We start from the raw sequence: 12,338 nt of genomic DNA on the forward strand, positions 1-12,338 counted from the left end.
TGCTATGTCTTGCTTGTCCTATGTTGCTCTGTGTGTGCTCACTGCTCAATGATTGTCTACATTGTAATTGTTTTTAATAACCTGCCCAGGGACTATGGTTGAAAATTAGCCGGCTGGCTAAAACCGGCACTTTTACTGAAACGTTGATTAATGTGTACTGTCCCTGTAAAAATAAAATGAACTCAAAGGTCTACACTACAGTTCAAAAGTTTGGGGCCACTTAGAAATGTCCTTGTTTTTGAAAGAAAAGCAAAAAATGTTGTCCAGTAAACTAACATGAAATGGATCAGAAATACAGTGTAGACACTGATTTTTTATGGAATATCTACGTAGGATTTACAGAGGCTCATTATCAGCAACCATCACTCCTGAGTTCCAATGGCGCGTTGTACAAGTTAATCCAAGTTTATCCTTTTAAAAGGCTATTTGATCATTAGAAAACCATTTTGCAATTATGTTAGCACAGCTGAAAACTGTTGTCCTAATTAAAGAAGCAATAGAACTGGCCTTTAGACTAGTTGAGTATGCAGAGCATTAGCATTTGTGGGTTCGATTACAGGCTCAAAATGGCCAGAAACAAAGACTTTCTTCTGAAACTCGTCTGTCTGTTCTTGTTCTGAGAAATGAAGGCTATTCCATGCGAGAAATTGCTAAGAAACTGAAGATCTCATACAACACCGTGTCATACTCCCTTCATAGAACAGTGCAAACTGACTCTAACCAGAATAGAAAGAGGAGTGGGAGGCCCCGGTGCACAACTAAGCAAGAGGACAAGTTTGTGTTTAGTGTTTAGTTTGTGTTTAGTGTGAGAAACAGACATCAACTGGCAGCTTCCTTAAATAGTACCCGCAAAACACCAGTCTCAACGTCAACAATTAAGAGACAACTCCGGGATGCTGGCCTTTTAGGCAGAGCTGCAAAGAGAAAGCCATATCTCTGTCCAGTGTCTGTTCTTTTTCCCATCTTAATCTTTTATTTTTATTGGCCAGTCTGAGATATGGCTTTTTCCTTTCTTTCTAGAAGGCCAGCATCCCGGAGTCACCTCTTCATTGTTCCAAACTTCTTCCATTTGAGAATGATGGAGGCCACTGTGTTCTTGGGGACCTTCAATGCTGCAGACATGTTTTGGTACCCTTCCCCAGATCTGTGCCTCGATATAATCCTGTCTCAGAGCTCTACGGAAAATTCCTTCAACCTCATGGATTGGTTTTTGCTCTGACATGCACTGTCAACTGCGGGACCTTATATAGACAGGTGTGTGCCTTTCCAAATCATGTCCAATCAATTGAATTTACCACAGGTGGACTCCAATCAAGTTGTAGAAACATCTCAAGGATGATTAATGGAAACAGGATGCACCTGAGCTCAATTTTGAGTCTCATAGCAAAGGGTCTGAATACTTATGTAAATAAGCTATTTATGCTTTTTATTTTGCAAAGATTTGAAAAAAGATTTTTTTTTAAAACTGTTTTCACTTTGTCGTTATGGGGTATTGTGTGTAGATTGATGAGGATTTTTTATTTATTTAATCAATTTTTAATAAGGCTGTAACGTAACAAAAAGTGGACAAATTCAAGGGGTCTGAATACTTTAAGAATGCACTGTATTTCTGTATTTTGAAAGTTATATATCTTGAACACTTGATTGCTGACATGCAACACATTTTGGCCCTATATCAACAATTGACTAATGAAAAAAATCCTTCCTTTACATTTCCTCGGGTTGAGAGCATTGGGCCAGTAACTGAAAGGTCACTGGTTCAAATCCCAGCACTGACTACATAGGTGAACAATCTGCCGATGTGCCTTTGAGCAAGGCACTTATCCATAATTGCTCCTGTAAGTCGCGTTTTATAAGAGCATCTGCTAAATGACTCAAATGTTAAGAAATTGAATGGGCATTAAATCGGTCAGACACAGTGTCACGAGGGCGGCGACAGTGTCCTAGTCCAAATTACAAGCACTGTAAGTATTTAAGGTCATGACCCTGTTAAGTATTCAGTACACCATAGCATCCGTCTCTCTCTTAGCCCAGAGGGTTAAGTCCCAAATTACACCCTATAGGCCCTGGTCAAAAGTAGTGCAGTATATAGGGAATAGGGCACCAGTTGGGATGCGCCCAGAGAGTTATATTAGTCATAATGATGATTGTGGCGCCGTTAGAGAATACAGATACTGGGAAGTTCCTTCCAACTTGTTATTAGATTTCCTTAGAAATGGGAGAACGAGAGAGAGGGGGAGAAAAAGAAACAAGGGAGAGAAAGAGAAGAGATAGCTGGGGGAGAGACAGAGAGAAAGAGATGAAGAGAGAGAAAGGAAATGGACTTCAGTAGATGATAAATAAAACTCATCCACACCTTAAATTAGATTACCTAGTAAGTGGTCTGAGAGGAAGGAGAGAGCTAGAGGGGGTGGAGAGGACAGACAGAAGACGGAGGAGAAGGGGATGGAGAACAGACAATGATAAGGGGAGAAAGAAACAGCAAAAAAGGACAAAGGGCATGATGGAAACGGCGGCAGGTAGCCGAGCGGTTAGAATGTTGGACCAGTAACTGAATGTTTGGTTTGAATACCCGCGCTGACAAGGTGAAAAATCTGTCGATGTGCAAGGCCGACCCTGTAAAACAACACATTTCACTGCACCTCTCCGGTGTATGTGACAAAACATATCTACTGTATAAATATATATCAATCTAGGGCTAATGTATAGAGAGAAGAGAGTAAGTGTCGTAGATAAACAATATAACTGTCATATACAGAAGATGGTGTGGTTGGGAGAGGGGTGTGCAGAGAAACAGAGAGAGGGAGAACAAAAGGGAGTGCGAGAGAGAGAGAAAGAAACAAGGAAATAGATTTAGAGGTTGGCTGAGAAGGAGAGGGGAGAGAGAATTGATAGTATGGCTGGAAAGAGAGCGAGGGAGCAGGAGGAGATTGTGTTCCTTTCGAGCGCTTGTCATCAGTATCAGATTACGCACCGACACTTAAAAGACAGGCCTCCTCCATCCATCTCTCTCTCCTGTCCTCACCGTCGTTCTCACTTCTCATAGTTGACCACATCGTGGCATATTGAAACCACAGCCCTCTTCACTACTCTAACTCAGTCCAACACCACACATCCTTCTAAACCACATTGAATAACCATAGAATGTTTATTGTGCTTCGCTAACAGCAAATGGTTGTTTATGTGTGTGTGTGTGTGTGTATGTGTGTGTGTGTGTGTGTGCGTGTGTGTGTGTGTGTGTGTGTGTGCATGAACATGTGTATATGACAGACAGCATTTAAGCCAGTCGGCACCAAAACACTCAAGACATGAAAAAGAGCATTTACTTATAATATTTCATTTAGTAATATTCTGGAAAACTACATTTCACAGTAGGCAAGGGGTTTTACCTGAGTTGTTCACAGCCTAAACCGACAGACAATGTCATGCACGTGTAGCTGGGAAATATAGTCATCACTGGTCAGGTTATGGGATTTTTGCACTGGGCTAAAATAATTAAATACGGTATTTTGCTTCCTAAGATAAGAGGGATAGTTTTACAATTCCTGGACAGAATATTTTTGAATACGTCGGTATTTATCTTCATACTTGCTTCATGTACTTTAAAATGTAATATAATTAGCGTGAGAGAGGAACAGAGGGCGGTAGAGAGTTCACAACCCCTCTCCACACTTTTCCCTCTTTTCCCTCTCCATGTCCTTCCCTCTCTTTCTCTCTCTCTCCTCTCAGACACGCCTCAGTCTGATCCTGAGTCAGAACTGGGTGGGGTCGAGGCCACCTCCTCCTCTTGTTCATCTGAACCCTGAGAGAGTGAGATGGAGAAAGAGAGAGGGGGAGAGAGAGAGAGAGAGAAAGAGAGAGGGGAAAAGAAGAGGCGTGAACATGAATAAACAAAACAATTGTCTGAAATGCCATTCTTGTAGCAAAATGTTTTACATGTGAAGTACAGTGTGTGTGTGCATGGGGCGTGTGCATGTGTGTCCTCACCTTGCGTTTGCCCGTGCCACTGCCTGGACTCTGAGGAGCTCTCTTCGCTGGAGATAAACTCCCTGCTCTTAAAGCTGTAATTTCCTGTCTCCCTCTCTCTCTCCCTCCACCAGACTTCCCCCTTCTTATTCTTCTCATCACTCTTCCCTTCCTTCTTTTTCTTCACTCTGAACACGTGAAAAAGAGGAAGAGATTATATTCAAGACAGGATAAATAAGCAAACGTTCAGACAAAATTACTTCAAATATGATGCACCTTTTGGTGTTATGATCAGCAAAACTCTTCCATGATAATCTATGACACAGACCCAGACTAAGCCTAGTCCTCAATTAAAAAGCATGCTCAATGGAGAATCTCAATTAGAAATGATTTCTAGTCTAGCAGTATGCTTAATCTGGGTCTGGGAAACCATCCCACGTTCTATATACTGTAAATTATATACAAGTAGTGCATCAATTGTATCTAAACTCTTAGAAAAAAAAAAATCTGGATAGAACCAAAAAGGGTTGTAGTGCGTTCTTCATATTCATAGGTTGCACCTCCGTCACTCGGCGGTGACATAGTGGTGCCCTAAAGTGGTGATAAACCCAGTCACTCTGGACAGAGGCTAACTACGGTTTAGTCTAAATTACACTACTGTTCCTGGAAATACAATGACATTGCTAAAGTAGTCAAATATTTAGTAGGAAACAACTTTGCCAGCATTATCATGTCGTCAAAAGTACTTCACATATTGCAAAGTTGTCATTAGCTAGCAAAGTTTGTCAAAAATAGCTAGCAATGCTAACGTTAGCGAGCTAAAAATCCGGTGGCCTCTCCTCACTCTTAGCTAGCTAGCTAACGTTGTACTGTATCTAAAGTAAATCTGGTGACATCAAAATTATGACAAAAGGTTTTCCTACTAATTATTTGTCTCCTTTTGAATGTCATTGTATTTCCTTTTGAATGTCATTGTATTTCCTTTTGAATGTCATTGTATTTCCTTTTGAATGTCATTGTATTTCCTTTTGAATGTCATTGTATTTCCTTTTGAATGTCATTGTATTTCCTTTTGAATGTCATTGTATTTCCTCTTGAATGTCATTGTATTTCCTTTTGAATGTCATTGTATTTCCTTTTGAATGTCATTGTATTTCCTTTTGAATGTCATTGTATTTCCTTTGAATGTCATTGTATTTCCTTTTGAATGTCATTGTATTTCCTTTTGAATGTCATTGTATTTCCTTTTGAATGTCATTGTATTTCCTTTTGAATGTCATTGTATTTCCTTTTGAATGTCTTTGTATCGCTTTTTCTCCTCATCAATCTACACACAATACACTATACTGACCAAGCAAAAACAGGTTTTTAGAAAATGTTGCAAATGTATAAAATATAAAAAAATGGAAATATTACATTTACATAAGTATTCAGACCCTTTACTCAGTACAATGTTGAAGCACCTTTGGCAGCGATTACAGCCTCTAGTCGTCTTGGGTACGATGCTACAAGCTTGGCACACCTGTATTTGGGGAGTTTCTCCCATTCTCCTCTGCAGATCCTCTCAAGCTCGGTCAGGTTGGATGGGGAGTGTTGTTGCACAGCTATTTTTAGGTCTCTCCAGAGATGTTCAATCGGGTTCAAGGACTTTCAGAGACTTGTCCCGAAGCCACTCCTGCGTTGTCTTGGCTGTGTGCTTAGGGTCGTTGTCCTGTTGGAAGTTGAACCTTTGCCCCAGTTTGAGGTCCTGAGCACTGGAGCAGGTTTTCATCAAGGATCTCTGTACTTTGCTCCGTTCATCTTTATCTCAATCCTGACTAGTCTCCCAGTCGCTGCCGCTGAAAAACATCCCCACAGCATGATGCTGCCACCACCATACTTCACCGTAGGGATGGTGCCAGGTTTCCTCCAGACATGACGCTTGGCATTCAGGCCAAAGAGTTCAATTTTGGTTTCGTCAGACCAGAGAATCTTGTTTCTCATGGTCTGAGAGTCCTTTGAGTGCCTTTTGGCAAACTCCAAGCGCGCTGCCTTTTTTTTAGGCTGCTACGTAACAAAATGTGGAAAAAGTGAAGGGGGTCTGAATACTTTCCGAATGCACTGCATGAAGCAAGCATTAGAACCCTTTTTGGTTCTATCCAGAACCTTTTTTTGTAAGAGTGTAGTATGCAGGTGTTTAACGGGGACATGATACTGAACTTTTTGGAGGGGGCAGAGGATCCTCTTCCACTCTCCCTGTACTCCCTCATAGTCCTTCTTCGCCTCCTCCACTTTCCCATTCCACTCCTGACAGACAGACAGACAGACGGACGGACAGACGGACGGACAGACAGACTGACAAGGGTAGAGGTAGAGAGAGAAAGGGAGAGACAAAGAGAGGGAGAGACAAAGAGAGGGAGAGACAAAGAGATGGAGAGACAAAGAGAGAGAGAGGGAGAGACAAAGAGAGAGAGAGGGAGAGAGGGAGAGACAAAGAGAGGGAGAGGAATCGGGCAGAGAAAAAGAAAGAGATAGTCAAAAGGTCAGAAATGAACTACATTTTTTATAATGAACTACATTTTTTTATTGAAAGGGAGAGCAAAAGAAAGACAAGAGGGAAGGATGAGAGGAGGACAATTGCAATAGTGGTATCTCTCTCTTTCCCTTCCTCTCTCTCCCTCCCTCCCTCTCTCACACCTCTTTCTGCTCCACATCTCCCCAGCCCTCTTGGAGATCTCTGTGATGATATCCCAGAGTGCTCTGCTTTGATGCTATCGCGAGTGGCGTTCAGCCACAGGAAATAGGCGCTCATCGGCCTCTTGGGGGCGCCACTGTCCTTCGGCTTCTTCTGGGGAGAGAGCGGGAAGGAGGGAGAGGGGAGAAAAGAGGGAGGGAGAGAGGAAGGGAAGAGGAAGAAAAACAGAGGTGAAGAGAGAGAACATGCAAATAGGAAGGACAGAGAAAGAGAGGAAAGAGGAGGAGAGATGTTGAGAGATAGAAAGGAAGGGAGGAAAGACGGGTTCATCTCAGGTGAGCTACTCAGTTTTACCTCTCCTCCCTCTTTCCCTCCATTCCTCCCTCCTTTACCTTGCGTGGTTTCCTCTCCTTCACCAGTTTGGCCTTCTTGGCTGGTCTCTTCTTCTTCTCTCTGTCACTGTCTCCCCCCTCTGCACTGCTGTCACTGGCTGACGCCTTACTGTCATACCTGAGAGAGGAGACAGAGAAAGAGAGAGAGTGTGATAGAAAGAGAACGTGTGAGAGTGAAAGAAAGGAGGCAGGTCAGAGAGAGGGAGGCAGGATGAGAAGAGAGAGGGGGAAGTGAAAGAAAGGAGGCAGGTCAGAGAGAGGGAGGCAGGATGAGAAGAGAGAGGGGGAAGTGAAAGAAAGGAGGCAGGTCAGAGAGAGGGAGGCAGGATGAGAAGAGAGAGGGGGAAGTGAAAGAAAGGAGGCAGGTCAGAGAGAGGGAGGCAGGATGAGAAGAGAGAGGGGGAAGTGAAAGAAAGGAGGCAAGTCAGAGAGAGGGAGGCAGGATGAGAAGAGAGAGGGGGAAGTGAAAGAAAGGAGGCAAGTCAGAGAGAGGGAGGCAGGATGAGAAGAGAGAGGGGGAAGTGAAAGAGATTGACTGATGAAAACATTGAAAAAAAGCGGTAAATATAAGGGAGTGATGGATTGAAAACTAATACATACTCTTCCGTTATGTCATCATCCTCCTCTCCAGGGTTAAAAGACTCATCTGAAGACAAGAGAAACAACTGTGATTGGCCCTGCCTCCTGTCACTCACCACTCTCACTGACATCGTTTCAATTATTTGAGTTCCATTTCGTTCCGTTTTTTTTTTCTGTGATCCCAATGTGCAGTTACTCTAGAGATAAATCAGGTCAAGCCCAAACTGTGTGATGTATGAATGAGTTGTAGTTTCCAACAGGCCACTATTCTACACTGTTTAGTACAGAAAACATGGTAAATAACTTCAATGACCATAATACATTGCACGCCTACTTGTCCGGTCAGGACAGACACCAGAGGGAGAGAAGAGACAGAAGAATGCGCTATCGAGAGGGATAGAGAGCAGTTGCTTCGCAAGGTAATTAAAAAAATACATGATATAAGTGATTGATAGTTGGTAGTAAAAGTATGGCCATAAAAGTACGACTTATTAACAATGAAGAACTACTAAAATAATGATTTTGTCAGACAGCATAGGCAGCAGCTTTATAGAAATGAGATGACTTGTAAATGAAATAACAAACTAATAAAATAAAACAAATGTAATATACACAACAACTGAAATATTTTATTAACGTTAAGTAATGTGAATAAATGATGGTTAATAAGTGATAAGCAGTAATGGGCAGACACTACCATCATGGGACTTTTATTCATTGTTTTATTCTCTGTTGTTACTTAGTTTAGTAAGTTACTTAGTTCAATCCACATAATGCATAGTGCTTTTAATATTTACAAAAATTATCTAAACTGAAAACAGTGATTATTTTTTAATAATCAAACCGAAACTACATAAATAATCGCTCAGCAATATCTGTCACTCACTGTTCTCACCCTCTGATTGGCCCAGCCTCCTGTCTCTCACTGCTTTTGCCTTCTGATTGGCCAAGCCTTCTGTCACTCACCGCTCTCTCCATCGGAGTCATCACTGTCATTGGCCTCCTCTCTGATCTTGCCCTCCTCTTTCATCCTCTCCAGGTAGGCATCGTGCTGGTCCTCGTCTGAGTCCTCCAACATGTCATCTTTACCCTTCATACCCTGACAGGACAAAAATACCCAGCAGTATCATAGTAAATACACAGTAGTATCATAGTAAATACACAGTAGTATCATAGTAAATACACAGTAGTATCATAGTAAATACACAGTAGTATCATAGTAAATACACAGTAGTATCATAGTAAATACCCAGCAGTATCATAGTAAATACACAGTAGTATCATAGTAAATACACAGCAGTATCATAGTAAATACATAGTAGTACTGTAGTAATACAGGGCAATATCATTCGTTGTAAAACGCAGACAACCCATGTAAAGATGCTAACTAACTTTGGGAAATATACACAGTGAACAAAATAGAAAATGTTGTCTCACTTACCAAGTTAGGTGTTACTTTGCTATATCATCAGTAATAACACACACAGATTTAGACTCCTCCCTCCCACCCCCACAATTTCATAAGAGAAAGGCAATGCAATTAACACCCCCAATCCTGATCACAACATTCTCCCAAATCACACGACATGCAGTTTAAAACCAAACCCCCACCTCTGTACAGGACCAACCTTTTTCTACCGGACCACAACACAGAGAGACAGAGAGGACAGGTCAGTGAACGAAGGGATGAAAGAACATCTAATGAAAGAGTGAAATAGTGGAGTTAGCATGTGAGATGTTTACCTCTTTGAACCCTCTGTTCTTGATGCTGAGCTTCTCGGCGGTCACAAAGTCAAAAAGCTTCCCATACTCCTCTCTGACGGAGAGGTAGAACGAGAGAGAGAGAGAGAGAGAGAATGGAGTGAAAGACGAGACGTGACAAAGGTGTGTGTATGTAGAAGTGTATGTGTGTGTGTGTGTGCGTTTCGTGTACGCGTGTGTATCCGTCACCTCTCGATGCTGCTGAAGGGTGAACTGGGTGCCCAGCTTGGTTTTCGATCTCAAAGTCGAGGGAGCGCGTGGTGGTGGTAGTGGTGCCTCTGGCGAAGTTAACACTCCGACACCTGGATGGATGAAGAAGGAGTAGAGGAAGTAGACGTTCACTTTGTCGTCCAACGTAGGCCTGCGAATAAAGGAGTGAAAGAACAGCAACAAAAAGGGGACACTTGAATGTCCCATAAGGACAAATGACAGGCATACAGCACCTCCTGGGAAGCGCAGGTGCACGGGGGGGGGCTTGTGTATGTGGACGAAACCCCTCTACAGAGGGTAGAGCAGGCCTGACCACGCTTTGTAGGAACACGTTATACACTGGGCCTGCAGGGGAGAGAGTTAGAGTTGTATTTCAGAGTGGAAGGAGAGTGTGACAGAGACAGAGCAACATGAACGCTGGCTGTGCGCAGCAGTTGGCCGTCCTATCGCCTCTTTACTCCTGGAAGTTTGTGTGTGTGTGTGTGTGTGTGTGTGTGTGTGTGTGTGTGTGTGTGTGTGTGTGTGTGTGTGTGTGTGTGTGTAAACATGTGTGCGTGTGAGTGTGTGTGTGTGTAAACATGTGTGCGTGAGAGTGTTTACCCCAGGAAGTTTCCTGGCACGGTGATCTTCCTGTTGACCAGAGCCTTCATCACCCTGCTGACCATCTCATAGAGGGAATCTGACATGTTCTTACTGAGCTTCCCCTCATAACGCTTCTCCACTTCCTCCCTAGAGAGAAGAGAGAGGAGAGCGAGAGAGGAGAGAGCGGGGAGAGAGATGGGAGAGAGAGAGAGAGGAGAGACAGAGCGAGAGAGAGGAGAGAGAGTAGAGAGAGAGGGGAGAGTGAGAGAGAGGGGAGAGAAAGAGAGGAGAGGGAGAGAGAGGGGAGGGAGAGCGAGAGAGAGAGGGAGAGAGCGAGAGAGAGAGAGAGAGCGAGGACAGAGAGAGAGCGAGGACAGAGAGAGAGCCAGAGAGGGGAGAGAGAGCGAGGACAGAGAGAGAGCGAGAGAGGGGAGAGAGAGCGAGGACAGAGAGAGAGGGGAAGACAAACAGAAATAAATTATACAAAAAGCATGAAATATAAACCTCAGTATCTAATCTGATCGATTTCTTCTAACATTTACCATTCCTTCTCCAAACACTTAGAAATCAAATCCAATTTTATTTGTCACATGCGCCGAATACAACAGGTGTAGACTTTACCGTGAAATGATTACTTACAAGCCCAAATATTTACTAAATAAACTAAAGTAGACAAAACAAAAGTTACACAATAAAATAACAATAATGAGGCTATGTACAGGGGGTACCAGTATAATATATCTCTCTCTCCCTCTCTCATACTCTTATATTTCCATTGCCTCCCCTCACAGTCTCTCTCTCTCTCACTCTGTCATGTTGAGGGAGAGGCTGAGGTCCTCCTCCTTGGAGAAGAGCAGGATGAGAAAGTGGTAACGTGTCTGCCCCTATTTAATAGGTGGGTCTAGACTGATCTACAGAGAGAGAGAGGGGGAGGGACAGTGAGAAAGTGAGAGAGAGAGAGAGAGAGAGAGAGAGAGAGAGAGAGAGAGAGAGAGAGAGAGAGGTATGTGGGTGGGCGGGAGGAAGGGAGGGAGAAGGTGAGAGGGAGACAGACAGACGTTTGTATTCAAATTGTACACAATCTTGAGGTCTTACGTATGATGACTATTGAAACACGCACCAGAAGTACATCTGCCTCTGGTCCTTGTGTGGTAGCAGGAAGAGACCTTATAGTCAAATGTCTTACCATGGAGGAAGCTAGGGTAGATATCATACCAGTGAGAGAGTGAGAGAGATACAAAGTCAATGGTAGGCTTCGAGGGGACTCCTATGGTAGGTACACCTATAGCTTATCTCTTGGCAGTAATAATGTGGACTACTTATCACTGACCTCAACCCAGAGTCTCTCAGAGCGTTCACAGTCAGCCCACTCACACCCTTATCAGATCACAGCAAAATCACAGTCTACTTGAACAGAACAGTACTCAATCATGAGGCATGAATAAGAACTGAATAATATTAAGACATGCGATGGATGGAAGGCATGTAGTGTGGAAACCTACAGAAAAACAATTAGGCAACAACAAATTCAATCCCTTTTAGACAACTTCCTGGACAAAACATTCCACTGTAAATGAAAACTTGGCACAAGAAAATCTAAACAGTATATTTGACCTCTCAATTTCAAACAGAAAACCTAAGAAAATGAACAGCAATGACAAATGGTTTGATGAAGAATGCAAAAACCTATTAAAGAAATTGAGAAACCTGTCCAACCAAAAACATAGAGACCAGAAAGCCTAAATCTACGCCTTCACTACGGTGATTCACTAAAACAATACAGAAATACACTACGGAAAAAGAAGCAATAGCATGTCAGAAATCAGCTCAATGTAATTGAAGGATCCATAGATTAACCCCTTCTGGGAAAATTGGAAAACTCTAAACAAACAACATGAAGAGTTATCTATCCAAAATGGAGATATATGGGTAAACCACTTTTGGCCCTATAACAAAGAACAAATAGCAAAAACACATACATGATCAAACACAAATCTTAGAATCAACTATTAAAGACTCCCAGAACCCACTGGATTCTCCAATTACATTGAATGAACTACAGGACAAAATACAAACCCTCCAACCCAAAAAGGCCTGTGGTGTTGATGATATCCTCAATGAAATGATAAAATATACAGACAACAAATTCAAATTGGCTATACTTAAACTCTTTA

General features: G+C 42.6%; 1 protein-coding gene across 1 annotated transcript; it reads right to left on the minus strand.

Moving 5' to 3' along the window:
• Nucleotides 1-3,301: 3,301 nt before the first annotated feature.
• LOC110497445 (FACT complex subunit SSRP1) lies at nucleotides 3,302-10,308 on the minus strand. The gene is given in 12 exon segments (XM_090210615.1): nucleotides 3,302-3,802; nucleotides 3,988-4,154; nucleotides 6,166-6,300; nucleotides 6,643-6,691; nucleotides 6,694-6,793; nucleotides 7,033-7,150; nucleotides 7,633-7,678; nucleotides 8,578-8,710; nucleotides 9,355-9,427; nucleotides 9,562-9,674; nucleotides 9,816-9,927; nucleotides 10,183-10,308. Coding segments are annotated over 8 exon segments (756 nt in total). The 5' UTR covers nucleotides 8,708-8,710; nucleotides 9,355-9,427; nucleotides 9,562-9,674; nucleotides 9,816-9,927; nucleotides 10,183-10,308; the 3' UTR covers nucleotides 3,302-3,791.
• Nucleotides 10,309-12,338: the final 2,030 nt, after the last annotated feature.

Source organism: Oncorhynchus mykiss, chromosome 19, assembly GCF_057628025.1.
Source record: "Oncorhynchus mykiss isolate SJ-2025 chromosome 19, ASM5762802v1, whole genome shotgun sequence".
Classification (NCBI taxonomy): Eukaryota; Metazoa; Chordata; class Actinopteri; order Salmoniformes; family Salmonidae; genus Oncorhynchus; species Oncorhynchus mykiss.